Below are 24,824 nucleotides of genomic sequence, written 5' to 3'. Positions count from 1 at the left end.
TTCCTCCCTGTCCTCATCGTCTGTTGTCCTCGCCCCATCTCTGTGTAAGTCTGCAAATTTCTTTATTAAATCATAAGATTCTTAAATTCATCACGTCTCTCTGTGCCTGGGTCCTCGTCAGGATACATGACATCACTGTTTTGCAACTTTGCCTACGGTACAATGTATGAAAAGATCTTTACTGCAGATACTACTATGGCTCTGTAGATTTTTTATTTTATTTTAACCTACGTCGCCTCACCTTGACTGGCACATCTGTCTATCACTTTTTGGTAGTCAACTCTCTCTGTTTCACTGTTTCCTGTACAGGGAACAGTGACAGGCACAACAGAAACCATTTAATTGCTTGAGAGAGTTGAAAACAGACGTCTGTTTTCTTACCTGGCTCTTCCTGAACTTGTACTTTCTCCTCATGTTCTCCTCTTTCCTCTCTCCCTCTTTGGACTGACAATCATACACAAATAGATTGTATTCAATTAGATGAACAAATGACATTAATATGAAAAAAAAAGTACTGTTAAGATCACTAATAAAAAGTCCTCTCTCAGTGTGTTTTCACCACAAGGCAAATAACCAAACCACGTGTTCATCTAATAAAAGATGTACATTTGTCCGCAGGCTACGGACAATTTTAAGTTTTACATTTTAAATATGCTATATAAAATTCAACGGGAGCAACAGGACGGTCAAATGTCGCTGATTCTACTACAGAGTAGGACGGGTTGTAGGGTTTGCTTCAGCACCTCAAAAATGAATCAAAGCACCCCCAAAGATTTCTTACTTTTTTTGACAATATTTGCTGTTTGTGGGACACACTACTAAAAATATAAAAAGCATACAGTACGTACTTGAGATGGAACATTTTAACAACAAAAGTATAGATAACCCCTCTCCCCTCCCAAAATGGTTTGTTCCAGCTCGCCTCTCCCCTGCTCTGGCGCCCTTTCTGCCAGAGCAATGGTGTCTGAGACGCAGCGGAGCGGAGGTGGAAGCGCCTGCCTTAAAACAGGACATATTAGCTGCATTTAACCCTAAGTTACTCTTTATATAGTTGGGTAGAAGTCAGGCCATGTTTCTTTTTAGCTGAAAAACATTACACCAGGTAACCTGCTGTGTTGAAAACGTGTTTTCCGGCGATGTTTCTACCCTACAATCCGTCCTGCTCTGTAGTAAAATCAGCGATACTTGACCGTCTTGTTGCTCCCATTGAAATGTATACAGCCTATTTAAAATCTAAAACTTAACATTATCTGTAGCCTGCTGTTGTTACCACTGTCCTGTTTGAAAAGGAGAGAAGCTGCTTATTTTGTCATATGTGCCGATATTAAACCCAAAGTACTTACTAGCTAACTGACTGGATTCCCATTAACCTTATAACTGCTGTTGTGTGTGTGTGTGTGTGTGTGTGTGTGTGCAGAGAGACAGCCAGGTTCATGATGGATATGAGGAAGTTTTTTCAAAAAAAAGGAGCCACATTCAGGTAAAAGTGTAAGATCAAATGATCCATCAATAAAGGATAATGTTGATCAGTGTTTCAATATTTATATCCTTTATTAGATGTTCATGTGGTTATTTGCCTTTTGGTTGAAAGTAAACTGAGAGAGGACTTTTTTATTAGTGATCTTAATAGTATTGTTTTTAATCTAATTGAATAAAATCTATTTGTGTATGATTGTCAGTCCAAAGAGGGAGAGAGGAAAGAGGAGAACATGAGGAGAAAGTACAAGTTCAGGAAGAACCAGGTAAGAAAACAGACAGGGAACAGTGACAGGCACAACACAAACTGTTAAACTGACAAAGAGAAAACTTTTTGAAGCTCAAGAGTGAGGCTGGTGCCATCCCAGATATGTTAACATTGTACAATCTTCTGGATAATCAGATCTTCACCACACTGAAAACTTATTCAGGTTGCCCTAACAAACCCAGTTAGCAGCTGTAGCTGTGAGAGGTCTTTTAGGCCTACGTTCACTCTGCAGGTCTTGATGCTCAATTCCGATTTTTTGATCAAATCCGATTTTTTTGTCTGCTCGTTCACACTACAAATAAGATTGCAACAGCAAACGCGCTCTAGTGTGAACGCTCAAAGCGGCCGCATGCGCAAAAGAAGACGTCACACACAACGCGCTCTGTTCAGACCCAGACCAACAGTATTGTTTGACTGATGGTCTTAATATAAAGACTTCAGACTTCACGTTTCCCAATTTTTGCTTCAAGTTATTTTGTTATTTCCATAATAATGTAAATAACCTAATAATGATCCTTATTGCTGTTTTAGAGGAGCGCTGCTTCAAAGGATAGTTGCAGATTTCTGTCAGAATCTGCAGATTATACAGTACAAATAAAATGTTCACGTTTCTCCAACGTTGTCTTCCCAACAGTTTCACCGGATCGACAGGAAGCGTTCGCGATGTCTTATCGGGCGCTGATAATTAGCGTCTGTCTTGTGTCGGTGATGTAAAAGACGGATTTAATACGACATGACCATCAAACAGCAGCTTTCTAAAACATCAGATATGTATCGGATTCAGCACCACATACAAAAGTGACCCAGATCAGATTTGAAAATATCAGATTTGTGCCGTTCACACTGTCACACCATGATCGGATAGATGGGTCGCATAGGGTCAAAAAAATTGGATTTGATGCGCTTTCGCCTGCAGTGTGAACGTAGCCATAGTGTCTTGAGTCAGCTCCATACCTGGCTGAGAAGGACCATGGGTCAAAGCAGACTCCAGCACCTGGCTGTGCTGCGAGTCTGCGACATAGGATAAAAGAAAAGAAAAACTCTGCAGAGCCATATTAGTATCTGCACTAAACATCTTTTCATACGTTGTACCAGAGGCCAAGGTGTCTCCATTTTTCTAATTTTTTAATAATATTTTGTACATTTCAAGGACTCTTCTATTTTTGGAGTGTATTTTTATGTATCTGTATTGTATTATACAAACACTTTAAAAGTGAATCTCTGTCCAGAAAATGCCCTCAGTTTACTTTTTACTCACTGTGAGCATCATTCATTATTCTCCTCAGTAATTAAGGTTAGGATATGTTTTTTATTCCAATCCATTCTTCAGCATTTAAATAACCTTGATCAGATTTGATGGTTTTGTTACAGACTTTACAAAAAAGTGTTTTGCTTTTCTTTCACAAATGTGGGATTAAATTGTGTTAAAATGCACAAAACAGTGATGTCATGTTTTGTGACGAGGACCCAGGCACAGACAGACTTGATGAATTTAAGAATCTTATAATTTATTTCATTTACAAACACAGGTCTAACTTGAGTTTCACACAGTTTTTATTAGAAAACAATCAAATTGTTAAATGCTTAAAGTACACAAACTGTCAGAAATCTGCACCGTCATGAACAGAAATTTATTTGTTGATTAACCCTCCGAGGTCTAAAGCCCACGTTGTGCACATCAACATCACAGATTTGTACAAATAAAGTTGATAACAAAGACATGTTAAATATTACGCTCTGGAAACAGCTCGGTTGTTTGGAACATGCTGTTTTGTTGCCATAGCGATGCCTCCAGGGAAAAATGAGGGAGCAGAGCAAGAATGAGACCATATTAGTGGATATATGTTTGATAACTTTGCCTAACAACCATAAAGAAATGTTTTATATTTTGTGTGTTATTGAGCTTTAATCCTGCATGAAGGCCCAGATGAATCTCTTAGAGTAGAACTTTACAGGAACTATTAGAATAAATGAAAATAATAACACATTGACCGCTTTAGTCTTTTAGATTCACTTCTGTCTGTTTTTTTGTCTCCATTTAAAAGATATCAAACTCTGAGCAAAGAACTTGATGTAAAAAGAATCTCTGCACATTCCACAGTCTTTGCTGCTAAAGTGACATCACAGCATTTAAGCATGTTTTGAATGAAAACATCAGCATATGAACACAAAACTGAAGAGACACTGCAGCCGTATGAAAGCAGACCACTATTTAGTGACATTTCGACGTTTCCCTGAGGATTAACTGCTCTGTAATTTACCAAGAACTAAAGTAAGCTCAAATTTCAGTTTCTAAACTTAAGATCATTTACTTAAATATATAAAGCCTGATTTTCCTGCCTGCCAGGACAGTATTTATGTACTTTACATTGTGCAAGACTAGACTATATTTTCCATCATAGAGAGGATGATGTGGATCTATTATTCAGGAAAACAAATGAAGACTTAACTATTTGTCAGCTGATGTAATATTTGACAAATTATACATAAATGAGAAAATGTTCTTAATCATAGAGTAACAGAAGCTCTTTTTAACACGATTATTTCTGAGATTGTTTTGTTCATTTAGGAAAATAGAGAAGACTTTTGTTCTCAAACAAACTATTAGAATTTCTGAGAAACTGAGGCTGCGTCCACATGTACACGGCTGTTTTTGAAAGCGCAGCTTTGTCTCTGCGTTTGGGCCTTTCGTCCACACCTAAACAGCAGATTGAGTCACTGAAAGGTGAGATTTTTAAAAACTCCTGCCAGGGTGGAGATTTTTGAAAACGACATCTTTGTGTTTAGGTGTGGACGAGGAAAACGGACATTTACTCAGGCAATGTCAAAAGTGTGCGCCGCTGTTGACGCCACGCTGTGGCCACGTTTACATGAGATCAATTTCTACAATGGCGGATGTAGACAACATACTGTGTCTGTTAATCTTAGTATCTGCAGTTTTGACACGCTGACATATACACACACAGTTACTGTGCCTCCATTTAGAAACACAGAGGCATCAGACGTGGCTTCTACATTCAAAACAGTCGGTTTGGAATAAATGTAATTTAAAAAATGACATTTATGTTTGCTGTATGCATTTTGTCCATTCCAAAGTTGTGAGTCTGTTCCAGCCAAAAGCTGTCTTTAGTTATTAACATTTGAAACGATGAAGGCACGTGAAAGTAACACAAAATTAGCTGCTTTTCCAGAAAAAGACAAAAACTTTTCAGAAGTACGTAAGGTTTTGTGAGGTTTTCCCACCCAGGCTTCTAGACTTCTGATTGGCCAACATTTCTACACGGTTAAGATTTGGCGTGTTCTTGACAGCATTTCAGTTTGTTTTTAGCGTTTACATGTGGAAGAAGATATTTTCTCAAAACTGCACATGTGGACTGGATTTTTTTTTTTAAACGAAAAAGGAAAACGTGCGTTTTCAAACATAGCCGTGTACGTTCGGACGCAGCCTGAAGTCATCACAAAAAAAGCAAATTCTCTGAACATTCTGAGTTGAGGTTTACTGATCATTGTTGTTTTGTGTTCCTTGTAGTCAAAATGAGTGGAATAGGAGATGGATTCCAAAATTACCGTAATGGTAAGCACATGTGCTCAGTCTTGAAATTGATGAAAAACAGATTTTCAGCAGATAGTTATGAATGCTAATTAAAAGATTAAATGATCTTGCAGGCCGGCAGGTTACCCCACAAAGGTCTTCAAGTGGAGATCAGGAACATGCTAATGAACCAGTTAACCAACCAGCTAATGATCCAGTTAATGAACCAGTTAATGGACCAGCTAACCAACCAGCTAACGAAGATATTGGTGGACTCCGGGGCTACATGGTCGATCTTTATCTTGCTCTCCGTGATATTGGTCGGAGGCTGGATGCGCTAATAGCTTCAGTATTGAATCAATATGACGATTACCTTTACGATTACAATTACAACAATGTCAACATTCGAAATATTAATGTGAGGGACAATAATGCCAATGCTGACAACAATGTCAACATTCAAAATATTAATGTGAGGGACAATAATGCCAATGTTGACAACAATGTCAACATTCAAAATGTTAATGTGAGGGACAATAATGCCAATGTTGACAACAATGTCAACATTCAAAATGTTAATGTGAGGGACAATAATGCCAATGTTGACAACAATGAACAGCATGAGGATCATAATGCTGTTGTTGTTGGTGGCATTGAAAATGAGGATTCTGATGAGGCATTTGAAGACTGTGAGGATGTTCACCAGTACATCCCAGAAGAGGACCCTCAGCCAGGTGTTTCCAGGAGGAGGTCTAGAGAGATGGATGAAGAAGACGTGGAACCAAACAAAAGAATCAGATGGAGCGAGGAGTTTTCTGATGATGACTCTGAATTCTTCTCTGCTTCTGACACTGATAACGTGGGCTGTCCTCATGCTGGTAATATTGCCGATGAGGACATCAATCAGCAGGTAACAGAAGAAGAACCGCAGCCTGGTGGATCCACGAAAAGGTCCAGAGAGGAAGATGTTGATGAAGAAGGTCGTAATAGCAAAAAATCCAGGCTTGCACACTCTGATTCGGGGACCAGCTCAGCTGTGTACGACCACTCTGAGAGCAGCAGTGATGAACTTTTTGAAGATGCGCACGAAGAGCTTGACAACCATGAAGCTGGAGGCTCGAGGAAGCGTTCCCGAGAGGACTTTGAGGAAGAAGAGGAATGTTTGCCTGTGTGCAAATTTCGGAGGTGTTCAAATGAGTCCACCAGCAGCAGTGATGAAGACTAAGAGTATTTCGACGGGTTTCTTCAGTATCCTTTTAGTAGGCTGATGGCCTACTCAGGTGACCCTGAATCCTCCATGCTGCAATAAGCTGGGCATACACTGTGCTGCGATTTTTTTCAGTCGCGTTATTCAGCTCCTGCTCAAACTGATTGACTCGCAGGGGTGAGAAGTTTGTGCCGTGGCTTGTGTCCAGATCACACGCCGCACCGCCGTTCTACTCCGTCTTTTCACTCTCATTTCTGCGTTTGCGCGTGCGCAGTGTGAGACGCTGCGGTGACACCCTCAGGACGACCGACAGGATTTCAAACAGGTTTGATTTTCTTATGAGCAAACGATTGATGATCGGGAGCTGGTCGTGAGGCGTTAATCGCTTCTCGTTACCCCATGTAGACGATGCACGACACACGATCAAGGCCAAACTCGGGACGATGCCCAAAACGGTCGCACGACTGAAAAAAATCGGCTCAAAATGGGCCAAAAATCACACAGTGTATGCCCAGCATTAGGCTGCCGGGGGATTCCCATGATGCACTGGGTGCTTCTTCTTCACCCACTATGTTTAATAGACCTCTCTGCACTGAATGGTACTTGTTATTAACCTCTGGTTCTCTTCCACAGCATGTCTTTATCCTGTTTTCCTTGCCCCTCCCCAACCGGTCGCAGCAGATGGCCGCCCCTCCCTGAGCCTGGTTCTGCTGGAGGTTTCTTCCTGTTAAAAGGGAGTTTTTCCTTCCCACTGTCGCCAAAGTGCTTGCTCATAGGGGGTCATATGATTGTTGGGGTTTTCTTTGTAAGTATACCTTACAATATAAAGCGCCTTGAGGTGACTGTTGCTGTCATTTGGCGCTCTATAAATAAAATTGTAAAGCGCTTTGAGGGGTCCTGAAAAGCACTTTACAATTTTATTTATAGATAATAAAATTAATTTATAGATAATAAATGCAATCCATCATTATTATTATTATTATTAAAATTGAATTCAAAATTGAATAGATGTCACTGTGATGATTTCTTCCCTCCATAGAAAGCTTAGACCCAAATGCAGATTCAATGCACATGGTTAAACTATTTATGAGACTTTGTTTAAAGAGAGCGAATGGAGAACGTGGCTCGAGCTAGGAGTGTCAGCAGAGAGCAGGAACCAGAGGAAAAGCTATCGAGAGACTGAACACCTGGCTCCTGATGGGAACAATCCAACGGGAATTCTGCAACAGAGGGAGAAGAAGTTGAAGTTGAAAGATTTACGCTGTGTCACATGAAAATATTCCTTTGCGGCATTTGATTGAAAATAATTACTTTGATTCCATCACATCTTAAATGAATAGTGCTGGATGGGTAAGGGAGTTTGAGGGTAGGATGAGCATGTTGGCAGAGGAGACCTAAACACAGGGAAAACAAGGTTAAACACAGGGAAGCAGCAAGCCAGAACTGGAGCAGAGGTGAAGCCTAGTTACCACTGGAGATGGCAGAACAAACTGGCGAGGAGTAGCAGGCAGCGCTGGTTTAAGAAGCCCTCCTGCTGATTGTTTGCAGATGAGGCCCAGGTGAGATGCTGGAAACTCCACCTCTGAAGTGTAGACACAGTATCCCGATTCCAAGTGGAAAAGCCCCTCAGACACTTCCATGGTGCATGACAAGAAGGATGAGAAAGCATTCATTATCCATCCATCCATCCGTCAGCGTAATGCCTAAAAGTTTATTCAGATGTAAATATATTACATTTTTAAATAAAGATCATCAGTGTTTTTAATGACACTGCATTTCATTCATGTGTCTCTATTGGACAGTGTTGTAGAAGTTACAGAAGACAGGAAGCAGTTCCAGCTTGGCCTGACGTTTGATCACTAGTGATGTGCGATACCACTGATTTCCTTTCCGATCCGATACCAAGTAAAATTCAGGATGGTATCGACGTTACTGATCCGATACTTTGTACAAAAACTTTACTCTTTTATTGTATCTCAAATTATAGCGTCATAATGATTACAGGACATCAGATTACTTGTTCTTATCACTTAATAATGCAGAGTTCATCATATAGAAATAAAAAAACTGAAGCTGTGCTATTTGAACATGTTGCCTGCCTGCAGCACTAAAGGACTCCGTGAGAGACATCTGTCTTGTAGCATCACCTGGCTGAATGATGGTCTCTTATACTGATGCTTCACAGAGGTTTTATTGGAAAGGTTTTTATTGAAACATTCAGTGAAGACACCGTAAGAGCTAGGAGCAAAACAAAACCAGCAATATTAATACCATAACATCAAAGGAAACAAATTTCTCCTGCTCACATATAGCATATACATCAAATTTACATCACTCAATTCATTATATCACCTCACTAACTTACAACTACACATAAAGGTCAAGGTTAACAACATAAACTCTATTAAACGACATTTTGATTGCATGTAACTTATTCCGTTAAAGGAAACATTAACAAACCTTGTGCCACTGTCAGCCAGGTACTAATTGGCAAAGGAAACGTACATATTTTTCACTTTAAGGCACACTATTTACCATATCCTAAAAGAAACATTACTAACAGCCCTTTAATGGTTTTGCGCCAGTTTCCTGTTTCAAAATAAAAGCATGGATTTCAAAATAAAACCGAAGTGCCTTTCAAACAAACGTAAAAATTGCGCCAGATCCGCGGTCCCGAACCGTAGTAAGGAAACCTCTGGCAGTTACTTGAAAGTTCCGTAACTGGCTCGTAGCCGGCAACAGCTTACTATACAGGTCAACTCCGCTAGCAAAAAGATCGAAGGAGGCGTAGGAAACTGCTTCACCGAACTTTATTTCTTCTCCAAGGCACGAACACCGCGTACAGTGGGCTGAAACAGTCTACTCACAGCGAGCATCGCCGACACAACTCTGGCTGTCGAGGGAGTTATTATATTCCTTTTATTTATTTCCTTTCCGTCTCTTCTGTAGCTAACCGTTACTTTTTCTTCTTCTCCGCTCTCTCTCCACACACCCACACACGGCAGTCCCGCTACACACATTCCAAAATACATTTCCCATCAGGCTTCACCCTTAAAGGGCCTGTAACAAAATATTTACCAAATTTAAAGGTCATTTACATGTCTCGCCCTAGCAGCACCTGTCCTCCTCCTCTTCAGTTCGCCTCAACATAAGCTCGTCATATTCTGTGATATGATTTACTCTGAGGTGTTTGACGAGGTTAGCGGTGTTGCCACAACACCTCACTTTTTTGCCACATGTATCGCAAACCACGTCTCGGCTGTTTGTGGATGTAAAACACGTGCACACATGACTCCAGTTACGCTCAGCCATTGTTGTGAGTGCGCACGCCAGAGGCTGCCACACATTTATACAGCCGTATTTCACACATGGCTATAAAAGGCGGGAGAGGGAGTAGTTCTTTCCAATGTAGACAATCCGAATGATCGTTTCTTTCCACTGTGTTCCTGTTTATGAAAAACTACAATTTTACCCAAAATGATTAAAATATCGATATTTTAATGTGGAAACCTTCTGTTTCCACATCTGGACTTTCTGTTGCTGCTGTGAAACTTTCTTTGAAGTGGCTCAAAGTTGTAATTGATAATCAATCCCCACACAATGTGAGAATCCAATCAATTTGTTTATCAGGGGAAAGGTGTGGTTTTTTTAGGACACTGGAGCCTAACATTAACCGGTTTAATCTTAGCTTATTTCCATAAGAAGAAAAACATACTGAGAAAGAGATCACCAAAATATACATGTACAAATGTGAAACGGTCATATGTAGTGTGAAAGAGCTATTTGACATCTTTAACCTCCTCGGACCTGCCGTCGATTTTTCATAAAAACAAAAATAAGGTAAAAAAAATAATCTGGTAATTCTTTGTTTTTACATTCATTGGACCCAATCAGCCCAAATATCAAAGACAAATTAAAAATGCATGCTGTGGAAGAGTTTGGGTCTTAGGAGGTTAAATTCAAAGTAATGTATAAATCCACTTACATAAAACATGAAAAGGCGGAGCAGCGATGCCCATCAGCCAGTGGATGATGGTGGGGCAAGATGGCAGCTTCCACAACATGACGCCAGCTCCTGTGTATTTTTAGTAGATAAATGATGCGTTTATGACAATGTATCAATTTGTTGGACGATGTAATTACACCTTAATTATGTAATTAGAAGCAAAAATTATTTTTTTTAATCAAATCACCTCAAAAAATTACTGTCCTTACTTTCTAATTGATTCTTTACCTCTAAAAGGGGCGGCTGTGGCTCAGGAGGTGGAGCAGCTCATCTACTAATCAGATGGTTTTTGGGTCGATCCCTGGCTGCTCCAGACTGCGTGCTAACTGGCAAGACATTAACCCCAAGTCACTCTCTGATGCATTCATCAGAGTGAATGTGTGTGAATGTTAGATAGAAAGCACAGATAAAGGGCTTCTATGAACAGGTGTGAATGAGGCGACCTGTATAGAGCGCTTTGAATGTTCAGGTAGAAAAGCACTGTAAACATTTCTCTGTGTTGATTTCTTTTAGACCTCAAACATCACTCACCTTGTTGCAGGTTTCTTTATTAATGCTGAAAACCCAGAAGGGAAACTGACCTTACTGCTTCCTTTAAGCATCTAGAAGCTGCTTGACATCTTTACAGATCTATGTCTTTCAAAACTGTCTATTATATTTCTTTACAAATACATATTACATATTGTAATTTTGCTGTTGTTAATTCATCTTTGCATCTGATAGAAGAATCCCTCCCTATTATGATTTCAGTTTCATCGCTGGACGAAGCTTCAAAGACTTTCATTCATGCCACCAGCATTCTCTATATCCAAACTATTGCGGCTCCTCCAGCCAGCGGCCGCGGCAGGCTCAACACGAGGACACAGATGACGCGCAACAGTAAACACATGAGATACACATCTGTACTATGTGCTACTTTTATTCCACATACAACTGTCCACTATACAAATCGGCACACGGGCTCAAACCATTAAACAAATGCACAGACTGCACAAATAACTGCACCATGTACTATGCCAAATTACAACATTGGCCTGTTGCATAACTTAGTGCATAAGTTTACATAAACCATCAAGTTACAGTCAAAAATGCATCAAAATGATTCAAGCTGCGCTCAACAGAAGGTTTCGCCTCATGCTCACCCTCCCTTTCTGCTCATCAACATCAGGTGAGTGCAACCACATTTATCACCTAACACACCCATGAGTCACGCCCCACACCCGTGCACCAATACAGTGAGTGCATTTAAACCAACCCACTTAATCAAAAAAGGAACAACTCATATGACTCCTACACAAACTACTGCCTAACACATAGATTAAGCTCGTCAAACATCTTTCTCATCAGTTCTTTGGAAACAACAGAATGACTTCAAGGCGTTGCCGTGCATTTGTGTATTATGTTGGGTTGGATGGTAGCAGGGGCGATTCTAGGATCAGAGCTTTGGGGGTGCTGAGCACCCAGAGAGCTGCTCAACCAGGCAAGGTAAACTGTACTCGTCACGATGAGACGTCTTCCCTGTCTCTGTCAGTCCCTGCATCCTTAAATGTCTCCAGTTGTCCCGAGTTCCCTCTGTTCCTCCCTGTCCTCATCGTCTGTTGTCTTCATCTCCATTATCAGTCATCAGAATTTTACCATCTCTGTGTAAGTCTGCAAATTTCTTTATTAAATCATGAGATTCTTAAATTCATCAAGTCTGTCTGTGCCTGGGTCCTCGTCACAAAACATGACATCACTGTTTTGTGCATTTTAACACAATTTAATCCCACATTTGTGAAAGAAAAGCAAAACACTTTTTTGAAAAGTCTGTAACAAAACCATCAAATCTGATCAAGGTTATTTAAATGCTGAAGAATGGATTGGAATAAAAAACATATCCTAACCTTAATTACTGAGGAGAATAATGAATGATGCTCACAGTGAGTAAAAAGTAAACTGAGTGCATTTTCTGGACAGAGATTCACTTTTAAAGTGTTTGTATAATACAATACAGATACATAAAAATACACTCCAAAAATAGAAGAGTCCTTGAAATGTACAAAATATTATTAAAAATTTAGAAAAATGGAGACACCTTGGCCTCTGGTACAACGTATGGAAAGATGTTTAGTGCAGATACTAATATGGCTCTGCAGAGTTTTTCTTTTCTTTTATCCTATGTCGCAGACTCGCAGCACAGCCAGGTGCTGGAGTCTGCTTTGACCCATGGTCCTTCTCAGCCAGGTATGGAGCTGACTCAAGACACTAAAAGACCTCTCACAGCTACAGCTGCTAACTGGGTTTGTTAGGGCAACCTGAATAACAGTTTTCAGTGTGGTGAAGATCTGATTATCCAGAAGATTGTACAATGTTAACATATCTGGGATGGCACCAGCCTCACTCTTCAGCTTCAAAAAGTTTTCTCTTTGCCAGTTTAACAGTTTGTGTTGTGCCTGTCACTGTTCCCTGTCTGTTTTCTTACCTGGTTCTTCCTGAACTTGTACTTTCTCCTCATGTTCTCCTCTTTCCTCTCTCCCTCTTTGGACTGACAATCATACACAAATAGATTTTATTCAATTAGATTAAAAACAATACTATTAAGATCACTAATAAAAAAGTCCTCTCTCAGTTTACTTTCAACCAAAAGGCAAATAACCACATGAACATCTAATAAAGGATATAAATATTGAAACACTGATCCAACATTATCCTTTATTGACGGATCATTTGATCTTACACGTTTACCTGAATGTGGCTCCTTTTTTGAAAAAACTTCCTCATATCCATCATGAACCTGGCTGTCTCTCTGCACACACACACACACACACACACACACACACACACACAACAGCAGTTATAAGGTTAATGGGAATCCAGTCAGTTAGCTAGTAAGTACTTTGGGTTTAATATCGGCACATATGACAAAATAAGCAGCTTCTCTCCTTTTCAAACAGGACAGTGGTAACAACAGCAGGCTACAGATAATGTTAAGTTTTAGATTTTAAATAGGCTGTATACATTTCAATGGGAGCAACAAGACGGTCAAGTATCGCTGATTTTAGGGTAGAAACATCGCCGGAAAACACGTTTTCAACACAGCAGGTTACCTGGTGTAATGTTTTTCAGCTAAAAAGAAACATGGTCTGACTCCTACCTAACTATATAAAGAGTAACTTAGGGTTAAATGCAGCTAATATGTCCTGTTTTAAGGCAGGCGCTTCCACCTCCGCTCCGCTGCGTCTCAGACACCGTCAGTGTTGCCAACTCCTCAGAAAGGAAAATCGCTATTTGTTGTCCTAAAAGTCGCTAGAAATTATGTCATCGCCTAATTTGCATAATTGGCCATGCTAATGTAATTGTAACCTACATTGTTGGAGAAAGAAATAACATCGTGGAAGAGACAGTTTATTTAGAACTACAAATTAAATTTCTTTTAGCAATTATTGTTTTTTAATGTCACAATTCCAACCCTGCTCCTTTACCCGGGCTTAGACCGGCAAAAGTGACCCGAAATTGGCACTCTGGGAGAGTTACTTTGTGTGTGTGTGTGTGTGTGTGTGTGTTTTTATTAGTAGTTTTAAACCTTGTGATCCACAAAACAGCATAAAAAAAATAAGATCTGACTGCGTTACAGTCAGTGCGGGAGCAGCGGCTTCACTCATGCGTGATTCATTTGCAGTTTGGACGCATAGGTGTGAACATCTTCTGCCCTGATAGCAGCTGAGGGAGGACTATCCTCCGCCCGTGAGCGCTGCACCGTGCCAAAGCACCGCTGCTTGTTGAGAGTAAGAGCAATACGCGCTTTCACGTCAAAAAGTTGACATAAATAAGTCTCCAATAACACCAGAAAAAGTCGCTAAGAGGGTCTGAAAACTCGCCAAATATAGCGACAAAGTCGCTAAATTGGCAACACTGGACACCGTCGCTCTGGCAGAAAGGGCGCCAGAGCAGGGGAGAGCTGGAACAAACCATTTTGGGAGGGGAGAGGGGTTACCTATACTTTTGTTGTTAAAATGTTCCATCTCAAGTACGTACTGTATGCTTTTTATATTTTTAGTAGTGTGTCCCACAAACAGCAAATATTGTCAAAAAAACGTAAGAAATCTTTGGGGGTGCTTTGATTCATTTTTGGGGTGCTGAAGCACCCCCAAAAATGGGCTAAAATCGCCCCTGCTAGCGGTCCTGTTGCTCTATTTTCACCTGTAAAGCAGGAGTGGGGTAGGCGGAGGGTTACCCTGGTGCAGGTGTGCAGCGGTCAGTGGAAGAATCCGCGAGTTTCTCTGTGAGTTTCCCATTACGTCGTAGCTACTCGGTGCTTGTTTGGAAGTTTAGGGGGTTTTTTCGCTGTAAAAAGAAGTTTTCTTCCCACGCACAACGGACACTAATGTTTTTGTCACTTTTTATGGAATCAAACTCAAAGTAAGGTCAGTACTTCCACGCTTTAAACGCTGCACGCTCATACTCTCTCTGCACTCGATATATGATCCACTGTTGATCTGCACACAGCTGTTGTCACGAACTGGCACTCGCTTACGTCACTGTCATGAGACATTCTCACAAAAAATCACGGTTTTAGTAACGCAGTAACGCAGCGTTGCTACGCGTTAATGCCCATCTCTGGGTTTGAGTAATGAAATGTTCCTAATAGCTGAACCCCTGACCTTTACTGTAGTTTGATTTGTGTATGTGTGTGCGCACAGCCCAGATCTTAGCCGTTTCTCAGTATGCATACTTGTGTGTACTTGAAAAATATTACTGCTTCTGTGACACAAACTGAACTTTAAAAAATTTTTAGATGAGGAAATAGATGTGTAAACTTTAAATATCTGCAAGACATTACCTATTTGCAAATGTGTTCCGTTGTTTTTGGAATTTTATCTTTAAAGCTAATGTCTCATAATTAGCATCACATGTCTGTGTTTTATACTTTTATACTTACACACAGTTAAGCATTGTAGAGTAGTATTAGAAGTAGATTGCTATACTCAGATACTAACAGACATAAACAGAGAGGAGCCCGGACATTACTTTTTCCGCTCATAGCTCTTTGGGAATCAAATGCGGCTGTTTGCAGATTTACGCCTGGTGACTTTCATGTTTATCAGCCTAGGAGTTTACATACTTTCTCCCCGTTGAAGACAGTTAACAAGAGCTTATTCATGTGCTCTAATTCACTTTTTTTGTTTGTGTGTGTGTGTGTGTATTTTTGTCCTAGATGGCCTGACGCAGCAGTTAGGGGCAAACTCTATGTCCGAGTTTGTCTTTGCACAAGCAGTGCAGAAATGGCTTCGATACGCCCCAGATTGTTTGGGTGGCGCAGGACGCACATCATGCATCCCCATCCCGGAGTAAAAATTACAAACTTCTGTGAAACATATAAATGTAAATAGGAAACTGTCTTTTAATAAAGTATTTAGCAAACGAAACATGCCTATTGACCTTTTTTTGTTTATTTTTTTTCTCTGTTACATCACATGCAATGCTTTCTTATTTTATGATATTAATATTGACATGATACATTGTGAGACATTTGTTTTTTTTTTATAAAGGGTGTCCAATTTGAGGAATAAGTACAATTATGTGTTTAGGTGGTTTAAGTATTGATGGAAACATGCAGTAGTTTAGTATTGGTTAAAATACCTATAAAGAGGTAGATTTCCAGTCATGATTTAACTGTTTTAATAAAAAGCAACTGTGCGAAAGAGGTGGAAAATCAACACCATAGCTCAACAGTGTTTCAATATCAGAATCTGACATTGTTTCAGTGTCAACAGTATTAGAAAATATAACGTCGAATCAATGTCAGGTTTCAACATTGATTCAACATCAAAACCTGACGTTATTTCAACATTAAAAAAGGGTGCAAGTGTGGCGTTAGGTCAACGTCACACTTCAACGTTGATTCAATGACATCGCCTGATATTGACTTAACATTGTTTCAATGTTTCCTTGCTATCTGGGCCCCCCTTTTCTAGGTTATGTTTCATCTATGTCTCCTTGGTTATGCGTCTTTTCTGTTCTCTCTGTCGTCTGTCTTGTCCTCTATTTTTTACTGTCAGTTATGTCAATGCCCTCGTTCCATTTATCCATTTCCTCCCCATGTATTTCACGTCTTCGTGTTCCATGTTCTATTTCTCAAGCCCCTGTTGTCTTGTCTATGTCCATTTCTTGTTACTGTTTTATTGTGAAGAGTCTGTTGTTCCATGTTCAGTGTGTTTAGTTTAGGCACCAGGTTCACCAGTTTTTCCTTCCCACTGTCGCCAAAGTGCTTGCTCATAGGGGGTCATATGATTGTTGGGCTTTTCTCTGTATCTATGAAGCGCCTTGAGGCGACATTTGTTGTGATTTGGCGCTATATAAATAAAATTGAATTGAATTGAATTGAATTGAATTCGTGTCAGCTGTGTTTCCCCAGGTGTTTCTACTTCCCTTATTACCCTTCTGTGTATTTGAGTCCTCCGTCTTCCTCTGTTCAGTGTTGGGTCGTCCGTTTGTCTTGTATCACGTCACTTCAGGTTTCAAATTGTGTTTTTTTACATCATAGCTCCGCATACACCTTTTCAGATTCATGTTCATGCTCTCCTGTCACAGTTCTCATAGATAATCCTAGTTTATCTATGTTTAGGTTTTAGTTTTGGTTTTTTCCCCAGCTCGCTTTGCCTTGTTTTATGTTCATGTTTTTTCAGCCAAATAAATGGCTCGCCTTTTTGTTATACTGAGTTTACTCTCCCATGTCTGCTTTTAAGAGATAAGATAAGATAAGCTAAAACTTTATTAATCCCTCGCGTAGGTTCCTCTGGGAAATTCGGTTTCCAAAAGCACAGCACCGACAGAAGTTACAGAACGTGAGCAGAATATTATATATATACACATATATAAATAAAATATATGAAGTATATTTATATAAGTATATACGAAATAAAAATACAAGTGAATTGCACATTTAAAGTATTGAGGTCTATTGCACCGTTGACTATGAACAAAAGTATTGCACAAAAGGTAATTGCACAGTGAAGTGAAGAGGCACTACAGCTTAGCTGTTCCCCCCTCCTTTGTCCTCCTGTTTCCCCTCCCTCTCCCCTCCAGAGAGGAGTTAAACAGTCAGTTTTGGGTCCGCTCCTCAAACACACCCATCCCGGCCGTGACATGTAGGGTAGTCCAAAGATAAAGCAGTAACAGTCCAGATAAGTGGTAACGTGCTTGAGATCTTGTCAGCAGTCAGCAGAAGTCAGGATGTTAAAAGTGTAACGATAGCTAATGTTATCTGCCAAAATTAGCCCCAGATGTCTAACCACCCACAGTCTAACCATGCAGCAATTATAAGCCAGTCATCAATAATAACTTTAATGTCAACTACACTGAAACGCAAATTTAAATACACACCAGGCACGCGCAGACCCAAGCAGCTACTCTTTGGCAGGTTAGCGCACTGCTTCGTGCCTAAATACCTAAATAATGTCATTGTTTCCTTTGCTACTGGTTTGTTTTGGAGTGATGTTAAAGCAGGGAGTATGCTGTCATTGCTTTTAACATGCAGTTAACGTTAACTAGTAAAAACTATACCTTATTTCCAAGTTAAGTTAACTAATAATGTAAGTTAGTAAAGTTATTATAATTTACAGCAAGGCATATCATCTCCACAATCTAATTTAAAATATCATTTTACCTTTCTGACTCCTTTTAAAAATTTTATTTATTTATTTTTTATTTAAAACCTTTTTTAAAATGGAGAATCTGGATCAGGTTGTGGCTGAGGTGGTAGTGGTAGTTACCAGAAGGTTTGTGAATTGGCCCAGACTCCTCTCTCAGTCTTGTAGTAGGAAGTGTTGTGAGTGCTGAGCAGAAAGGGGCTACACAAGTGCCAGTCTGTTTGGACTGGCACTTGTGTAGCAGCTTTACAGTCTGTTGAGGAGCTGAGGATTGGCCATTCAGTTAGTGGCTCTGTATTCTGAGCCACAGCTGCTCTCGAACAGTTAAGGACTTGTCTCCATGATGAGAATGTCTGTCACTTGCAGTTTTATGCTGTGTGTTTATATCTGAGGCCAAGCAACTGGAACTTTGTAGTCCACATAAAACAGGGTTTGGCCTGTGATGCTGGCAAGAGAAAGAGACCACAACTCACTATGGTGCCTCTCAGGTGCCCTCTAGTGGACAAACCGCAATTGCACATTTCTGGGTGTAGCAAAGTGTGTAAAAGGATAACCACATTGGCACAACACTGCCAGGTGCTCTATAAAGAAGCAGGTTTTTAAATAGCAGCAGCAACAGGCTTAATGAGTTTACCTGAAGTGACCAGAATAAAGGAAAGTGGGAAAAGAGAGGAGCAGCAACAGATCGGTGAGTCACTCACACAGAGATAATATTACATCCTGATGTCACAGAAGTATCCTCAAGCAGAGTAACTGAATAAAGCGATTTTGAAAACGTACTTTTGTTGAAGATGTATTCTCAGACTGATCCTTCATGTTGACACAGCTCAGACCAAAGTCAGTTTTATTTATATAGTGCCAAATCAACACAGCCATCCACCCACTACCTCCTGGATTACGATCTACATCAGGGTTGTCAAACCTTGACACAGTTATGTCCGGCCCGCAAGATTGTGGCTCAAAGAGTTGGCAGTTCGTCGTGTAACCCGAAGGTCGCCGGTTCGAGCCCCGCTCGGACAGTCTTGGTCGTTGTGTCCTTGGGCAAGACACTTCACCTGCTGCCTACCGGTGTTGGCCAGAGGGGCCGATGGCGTGATATGGCAGCCTTGCTTCTATCAGTCTGCCCCAGGGCAGCTGTGGCTACAACTGTAGCCTCCACCAGTGTGTGAATGTGAGAGTGAATGGATCGTGGTATTGTAAAGTGCTTTGAGGGGTCCCGAAAAGCGCTATATAAATACAATCCATTATTATAATAATTTTATATGTCAGTTATTAATGGTGCGTCTGTATGTGGGAGTCGAATCTTCAGCACTGCTGAATCCAGGCAGAGGTGAGACATTATTTCAATCGGCACACAATGCGGTGAATCTCATGCAAGTAGACTTGGATCATACCATTACCATGCCAGTGAAACAAGGAAGGGGGGCTGATGTTTGGAAGAGGTACAGGTCAGGTACACTCTTTCATGCATAGTGGTCTCTACAGTTACGGCTATTCAAAGGCTGTTTTCATGTATTTGTGTCAGTGTTGATGGTACATTTGTACATAAACCACTACATTGGGCACTGATGTGTCACTCCATACCCTGCCACACATTAAATCACGTTGTACACCTGGACATGCAAAAAACTCTTTGAAAAGTACATGTTTAAAAAAATGAAGTTCAAAAATCGTTTTTCATGCATAAATATGAATATTGAAAAAAATCTTGATTGAGGTTGTCATAATTCATGCATGAAAGGGTTAAGAAGAGCAAAACATGTTTATGTTTATAAATTAGCCAGATGCAAGTAGCATCTGTTTATGAAAAGATGATCATTTTAGAGGAATTTTGTGTTAGGAGTTCTGGTTATGTGGTGTTTTTGTTTGCATGTGTTTTTTGGTGCCTCCCCTTTTGTATAGGTAGGCGGGGCAGTGAGTCACTGAACCTGGCACACCTGTTACTCATTAGATGCTTTCCTCAGAAGTGTTCTTTAGGAGCTGCCTGACAGAAGACTAGTGTCGGAGTATTGGCGTTTTTTGGAGCGTCTGAAATTCTGCCCCTGACTGCTGGCGCCCTTGGATTATTTCTGGTGACTGTAAGGAGTTTTGTTTCCTCCCCAGGGTTTTGCCTCGACTGGTTTGTTTTCCGTCTGGAGGTTTTGGCTAGTGATGGTGAGATGAAGCCTCATGATGAACTGAAGCTTTCCACCCAATTGGTCGACTCATGATTCGAAGCATTGTGATGATTCATTTGCTCTACTGCGCCATCAAGTGGACAATTCAAGTGAAGCGGGCTCTGTGATTATAATGATGTGTAAACCTCTAAACTGAATAAGTAAATTGTTTTCTTGGTTATTTATCCCGAATATTGTCTCAGTATGTGTGATACAAAAGAGAAAGTGGAAACTATCAGGACAGAGTTTTGGTATGATTGTGTAACTGTTAGCCTCAGACAGTCAGTCAATAGTATAATTCAGATCATAGATCACTACATTTGCATATTTTTATAACTATAAAAAGAAAGCTGACACTTTCGAGACTTTATCTAATGTGTAAGCATCACAGCAGATGCCTTAGATTAGAATCAGTGAGCTGTCGGCTTTCAGCCCCGACCGTGCTGTCTGGTGAGAAAGGCGACATCTCACTGATTGTGATGCGTCAGCGCTTTGTGTTTACGTCTTTGTGCAGAATCGGTGTACCTGCTCTCATTTACTGCTTTAGCTGTTTGGTGGTGGTTGAAATGTAGTAATATTTATATTAAAAATCGATTCAGGATTTTAATGAATCGATATCACGTTATCCAAGCTAGAATCGATTTTAATCGATAATCAAAACCTGCTAGTACCTGTGTAATCATGCTTATGTACATCTGGATAATGACACAAACTAGTATTTGGCGCTTCACTTTTTAATAAACTAAAAGACAGAAATCAGATTATAGGATCTGTAGTGTTGTTTATTTATATTATGGTGCTTATCATTTGTGATATTTATTACTGTGTGCATACTTTATTAGGAGAGATAAAATGAAATAAAAAATCTCTTCCTTCCTGGTTCCATCGAAGAAGAAATGCTCAAGTAACTATGTAACACGTACGTAATCCAATTCCATAACACAGTGTGATGGGAAATCAGCTGTGTTTTTCTGCCCATTTTATTTCGAATCTGGCGCGAACCGGTGAACCAGTCCCTGAATCAGTCACGTGGTACGGACTGCCCGCGAGGCCTCGAACGTCACTGCATACGTAATCAAAGCAAGCCTCGATACGCGCTTCACAGAAACGCCCCCGAGATTACCGGACACACGATTCGACGCTTCGACACACAGGACACATCACTAGTTTTGGCATCAAACAGTACCAAGTAAGCTCTCCAACTCTTGGTAAAGTTTACTCTAAGCTTTTCTCGGTTATCCGGCAAGACCCTCGTAATTCTCGTCCCTCTCCTTTTTTAGATCGAGTGCACTACCTGTGTGTGTTTTCGTCACCTGCACGTCCTGGCTCCGCGTCCCCATTCATACACTGTTGTATATATTTTGTCCTTGTAAATACCCCCCCCCCCCCCCCTCACTGTAAATAAACTGTCTTCACCGCAACTCTGCCTCCGTGTGTTCTGCTTCCTGGGTCCATCTGCATTTGCCATAACATTTTGTTAATTTTATAATTGCAGAGGAAAAGAAAGTCAAGGCCGTCTACCTATAAAAATACATAATGTGGAATAAAAATCCATAAGGAAGATGGGATCTTTAATTATCTGTCCAGTTCATTTTGAAAATATAATTTGTTGTGGTAACATCAAGAAAATGTGGTCCAGAAATTTCATCATCAGTCATCAAGATTGATTGTTTCAGAAAATGAGTCCATACAAACTCTAGCAGAGCTTCATCTGTAGTTTTACATGTATGAGAGATTATGCGATGGATGCTAGTCTTAGGATTCCTTCAGTAAAATCCTTCCTTTTAATTTCAAATCTCATAGAAGTCATGAGTTTAATCTTTGTAAGTTTTTTCTAATATGGGATTGAAGTTATTGAAACATTGCTGTGATTCATGATGTTCGATATTAATGCCTAGAAAAGTAAGTGAATTTTTCACTCTTTAACTGCTTATAATTCACGCTTTTAAAGACCAGAAGCTTTAGAGAAGGATTCTAACAGACGAATTGCAGAAGAAGTCTGTGAGTTATCTTTTAAAAACAGTGTTGTGTCATCAGCAAGGTGACTAATGCTGCTTTATTTTATATGGGAGCAAAGCAGCTGAGCAACAAGAAGAAAAAAGATGTGGTGCAATCGGACAGCGTTCTGTGATGCCCCGTTGCACATCAAATCTAACAGCACTGCAGAAAAACTCCCCAAAGCTTAAATGTCTTTTAAGTAAATGGTGTAAAAACAAAGATAAGTGGAAATGGGATCATTATTAAACAAACAAATGGGATGCCAGTTGTCAATTAAAAGCAAATCTAATTTAGGTTTGAGAATTAATTGTCAGTGATCAATCCTCGAGTCATACTCCAGGGTGATGCACTAACTGATGTGGATTCATTAAACAGTTGTAATAAAACAGGAGCTAATAATTTAAAGACTTCAGATGAGAAGCCATCTGTCTCTATTGATTTTTTTATTTTTCAGCTGTCCTTTAGGGTAATAATGAAACATCACATAGATCCTCATCCTCATCTCAGGTTTGGGAGTGTTTTGTAAAGAGTTTAGAAAGGCCAGATGAGTAACTGTATTCAATTTTGTATAATACTTTTCTAACTTATCAAAGTAAGAGGAATTCTGCTCTGAATTGAACTCAGGGTTGCTCTAGTCAGACCAATGTGGTCAGGACATACAGCAATATGAACAGACTGATGATCGCTTAGAGCAGTGGTTCCCAAACTTTTTTTGCTGGGCCCCCCTTGTTTTACCCCCCCTTCACGCACAAACACATCCTCCAACCACACGCCCATATTTTGCTCCATTGCTGTTTATTTCACTCCTCAAACATTTAGTAAACAATTAAGCAAATACAAGTAATCTGCAATAAATTACAGGCAGTAATAAAATAAACTACTAACTCTTTTACGCGGCGTCCACACCTACATTTTTTATTTTTATTTTTGAACACGCAGCTGTTTCGTCCACGTAAACGGCGTTTCAAATCACCGAAAACTGAGATTTTTTTTAAAACTCCTTTTTTGCATTTACGTGTGGACGAGGAATACAGAGTTGGTCACGCAACGTCAAATGTATGTGCCTTTATTCACGTCACGCTGTGGCCACGTTATTGTTTACATGAGATGAATTGCAGAATGGCAGAGACGAAATACTGTTAATCTGACTGTCTGCAGGTTTTACACGCAGTTACTGTCCCTCCATTTACAAAGGCAGAGGCGTCACGCTGTCATTATTTTACATGTAGTTGTTTTTTTCCTGTGTAATAATATTCAACATTGCTGTCAATACATTTCTCAAAAAATGCCTCTCTGTGCAAAATGGGTTTAAAACATAAACAGCTGTGGGATCCTGTTTGATTTGAACAGCCCAGCGCTGCTCCCGACAGGGAAACCAATCCTGCAGGGAGACCTACCTCTGCACTTGTGCAGGTGAAGCCAAAGGGCAGATTTGCTTCACCATATTTTCTCGTCTTTGTCTTAGAATGAAGTTGGTTTGGAAACATATTCAGCGATGTTTCATCTCCTGCTGTGGGTGCCCGTGCTAGCAGTGTCCAAGCGTTTTGGGTTTTTTCCCCCTTTTCATCCCGCGCCCCTCCTGCAATGGCTCTGCGCCCCCCCTAGGGGGCGGGCCCCACACTTTGGGGAGGTCTGACTTAGGGCAAGGAAAAAATTTTAACAGTATAATATTTTTAGAAAGCTAGTCTAGTCTAGAAAGTCTTGTATTGTCCTTATTACTCCATATTTCTATTAAGTCAAATCTATCACTGAAAAGTAGTGCTGTCAGTTTTAATCTTGTTAAAATGACTAAGTTTAATCTGAATCAGAATACTTTATTAATCCCCAAATTATGTGGTTACACTTGCTCCAAGACAGTAGGAACTAAATTAAATAATAAAATATAAAAGTTTAGAAAATATGATTTTATTGCTCAAATAGCTCAATTATAAATGAAATATATATGATCAACATTTTACTCTAAACTGTAAAACTTGTTCTTTGTTATTTTCACTGTGCAAAAGGGTGTAACTGTTGCACTGTGTGCTATGCGTTAGATGGCGGAGTTGTACAAGGAGCCACAGAAGTGGTTTCCTGTGCTGCTCAGGGTGCATTTGGGTAATCAGTCTCTCACTGCACGTGTTCCTGTGACGGGCCAGAACGTGATGGAGTGGGTGGGAGGTCCTAGCATTGTCCTTACCTTGGACAACATCTGCCACTCCAACACCACCTTCAGGGAGTCCAGCTCCATCCCCAGTATTACGGGCCTTGCAGATCAGTTTGTTGAGTCTGTTGATACCCTCAACATGCGGGCCTAGCATGCAACAGCATGGCATTGGCCACAACAGACCAACAGATGTTAAAAGACCTCAGCCGCTTCAGAAATTTGAGACAACTCTGGCCCTTCCTGTGGAGTGCACTGGTGTTTTTGACCCAGCCCAGTTTGTTATCAGTGCACTCTGAGGTATTTAAAGTCCTCCACACTGACCCCCTGGATGGAAACAGGGGACACAGGTTTCCTGGTCCTCCTAAAGTCCACAGTCTTTTAGGTCTTTGTCAAGCTGAGCTGCAGAT

At 40.3% G+C, this 24,824-nt stretch overlaps 1 protein-coding gene and 1 long non-coding RNA gene across 10 annotated transcripts; one reads left to right on the top strand and one right to left on the bottom strand.

The window, feature by feature from the left end:
• The first annotated feature begins 940 nt into the window (after nucleotides 1-940).
• Nucleotides 941-8,263, top strand: LOC146525179 (uncharacterized). 6 transcript variants are annotated; one of them, XM_085165385.1, is made up of 5 exons: nucleotides 941-1,102; nucleotides 1,418-1,480; nucleotides 1,687-1,742; nucleotides 5,274-5,318; nucleotides 5,411-8,263. In XM_085165385.1, the coding sequence occupies exons 2-5, from the start codon at nucleotides 1,434-1,436 to the stop codon at nucleotides 6,499-6,501; spliced, it is 1,239 nt and encodes a 412-aa protein (XP_085021511.1). In that variant the 5' UTR covers nucleotides 941-1,102; nucleotides 1,418-1,433; the 3' UTR covers nucleotides 6,502-8,263. The 6 variants fall into 6 exon arrangements, with proteins under 6 accessions (XP_085021511.1, XP_085021530.1, XP_085021501.1 ...); XM_085165404.1 differs by having other exon boundaries at nucleotides 1,680-1,742; XM_085165375.1 differs by having other exon boundaries at nucleotides 941-1,213.
• Nucleotides 3,232-13,715, bottom strand: LOC146525178 (uncharacterized). 4 transcript variants are annotated; one of them, XR_014874992.1, is made up of 8 exons: nucleotides 13,576-13,715; nucleotides 13,214-13,274; nucleotides 12,951-13,013; nucleotides 10,699-10,815; nucleotides 10,469-10,558; nucleotides 7,953-8,186; nucleotides 7,795-7,877; nucleotides 3,232-7,703 (listed from the first exon to the last, which is right to left on the bottom strand). It is a non-coding gene; the product is annotated as an uncharacterized LOC146525178 (long non-coding RNA). The 4 variants fall into 4 exon arrangements; XR_014874988.1 differs by having other exon boundaries at nucleotides 10,718-10,815; XR_014874991.1 differs by having other exon boundaries at nucleotides 7,953-8,116; nucleotides 10,718-10,815.
• Between the last annotated feature and the right edge of the window lie 11,109 nt (nucleotides 13,716-24,824).

The sequence above is a fragment of the Neolamprologus multifasciatus genome, chromosome 1 (genome assembly GCF_963576455.1).
Source record: "Neolamprologus multifasciatus chromosome 1, fNeoMul1.2, whole genome shotgun sequence".
NCBI lineage: Eukaryota > Metazoa > Chordata > Actinopteri > Cichliformes > Cichlidae > Neolamprologus > Neolamprologus multifasciatus.
Note: the sequence above shows the minus strand (reverse complement) of the source record. Positions and strands in the feature narration are given on the sequence as shown.

Coding starts and splice junctions, on each gene's coding strand:
- LOC146525179 (XM_085165375.1), top strand. CDS start 1,137: ATGTTTCTACCCTACAATCCGTCCTGCTCTGTAGTAAAATCAGCGATA. Junction 1,743..5,273: donor ACAAGTTCAGGAAGAACCAG/GTAAGAAAACAG, acceptor TGTTCCTTGTAG/TCAAAATGAGTGGAATAGGA. Junction 5,319..5,410: donor ATTCCAAAATTACCGTAATG/GTAAGCACATGT, acceptor ATGATCTTGCAG/GCCGGCAGGTTACCCCACAA.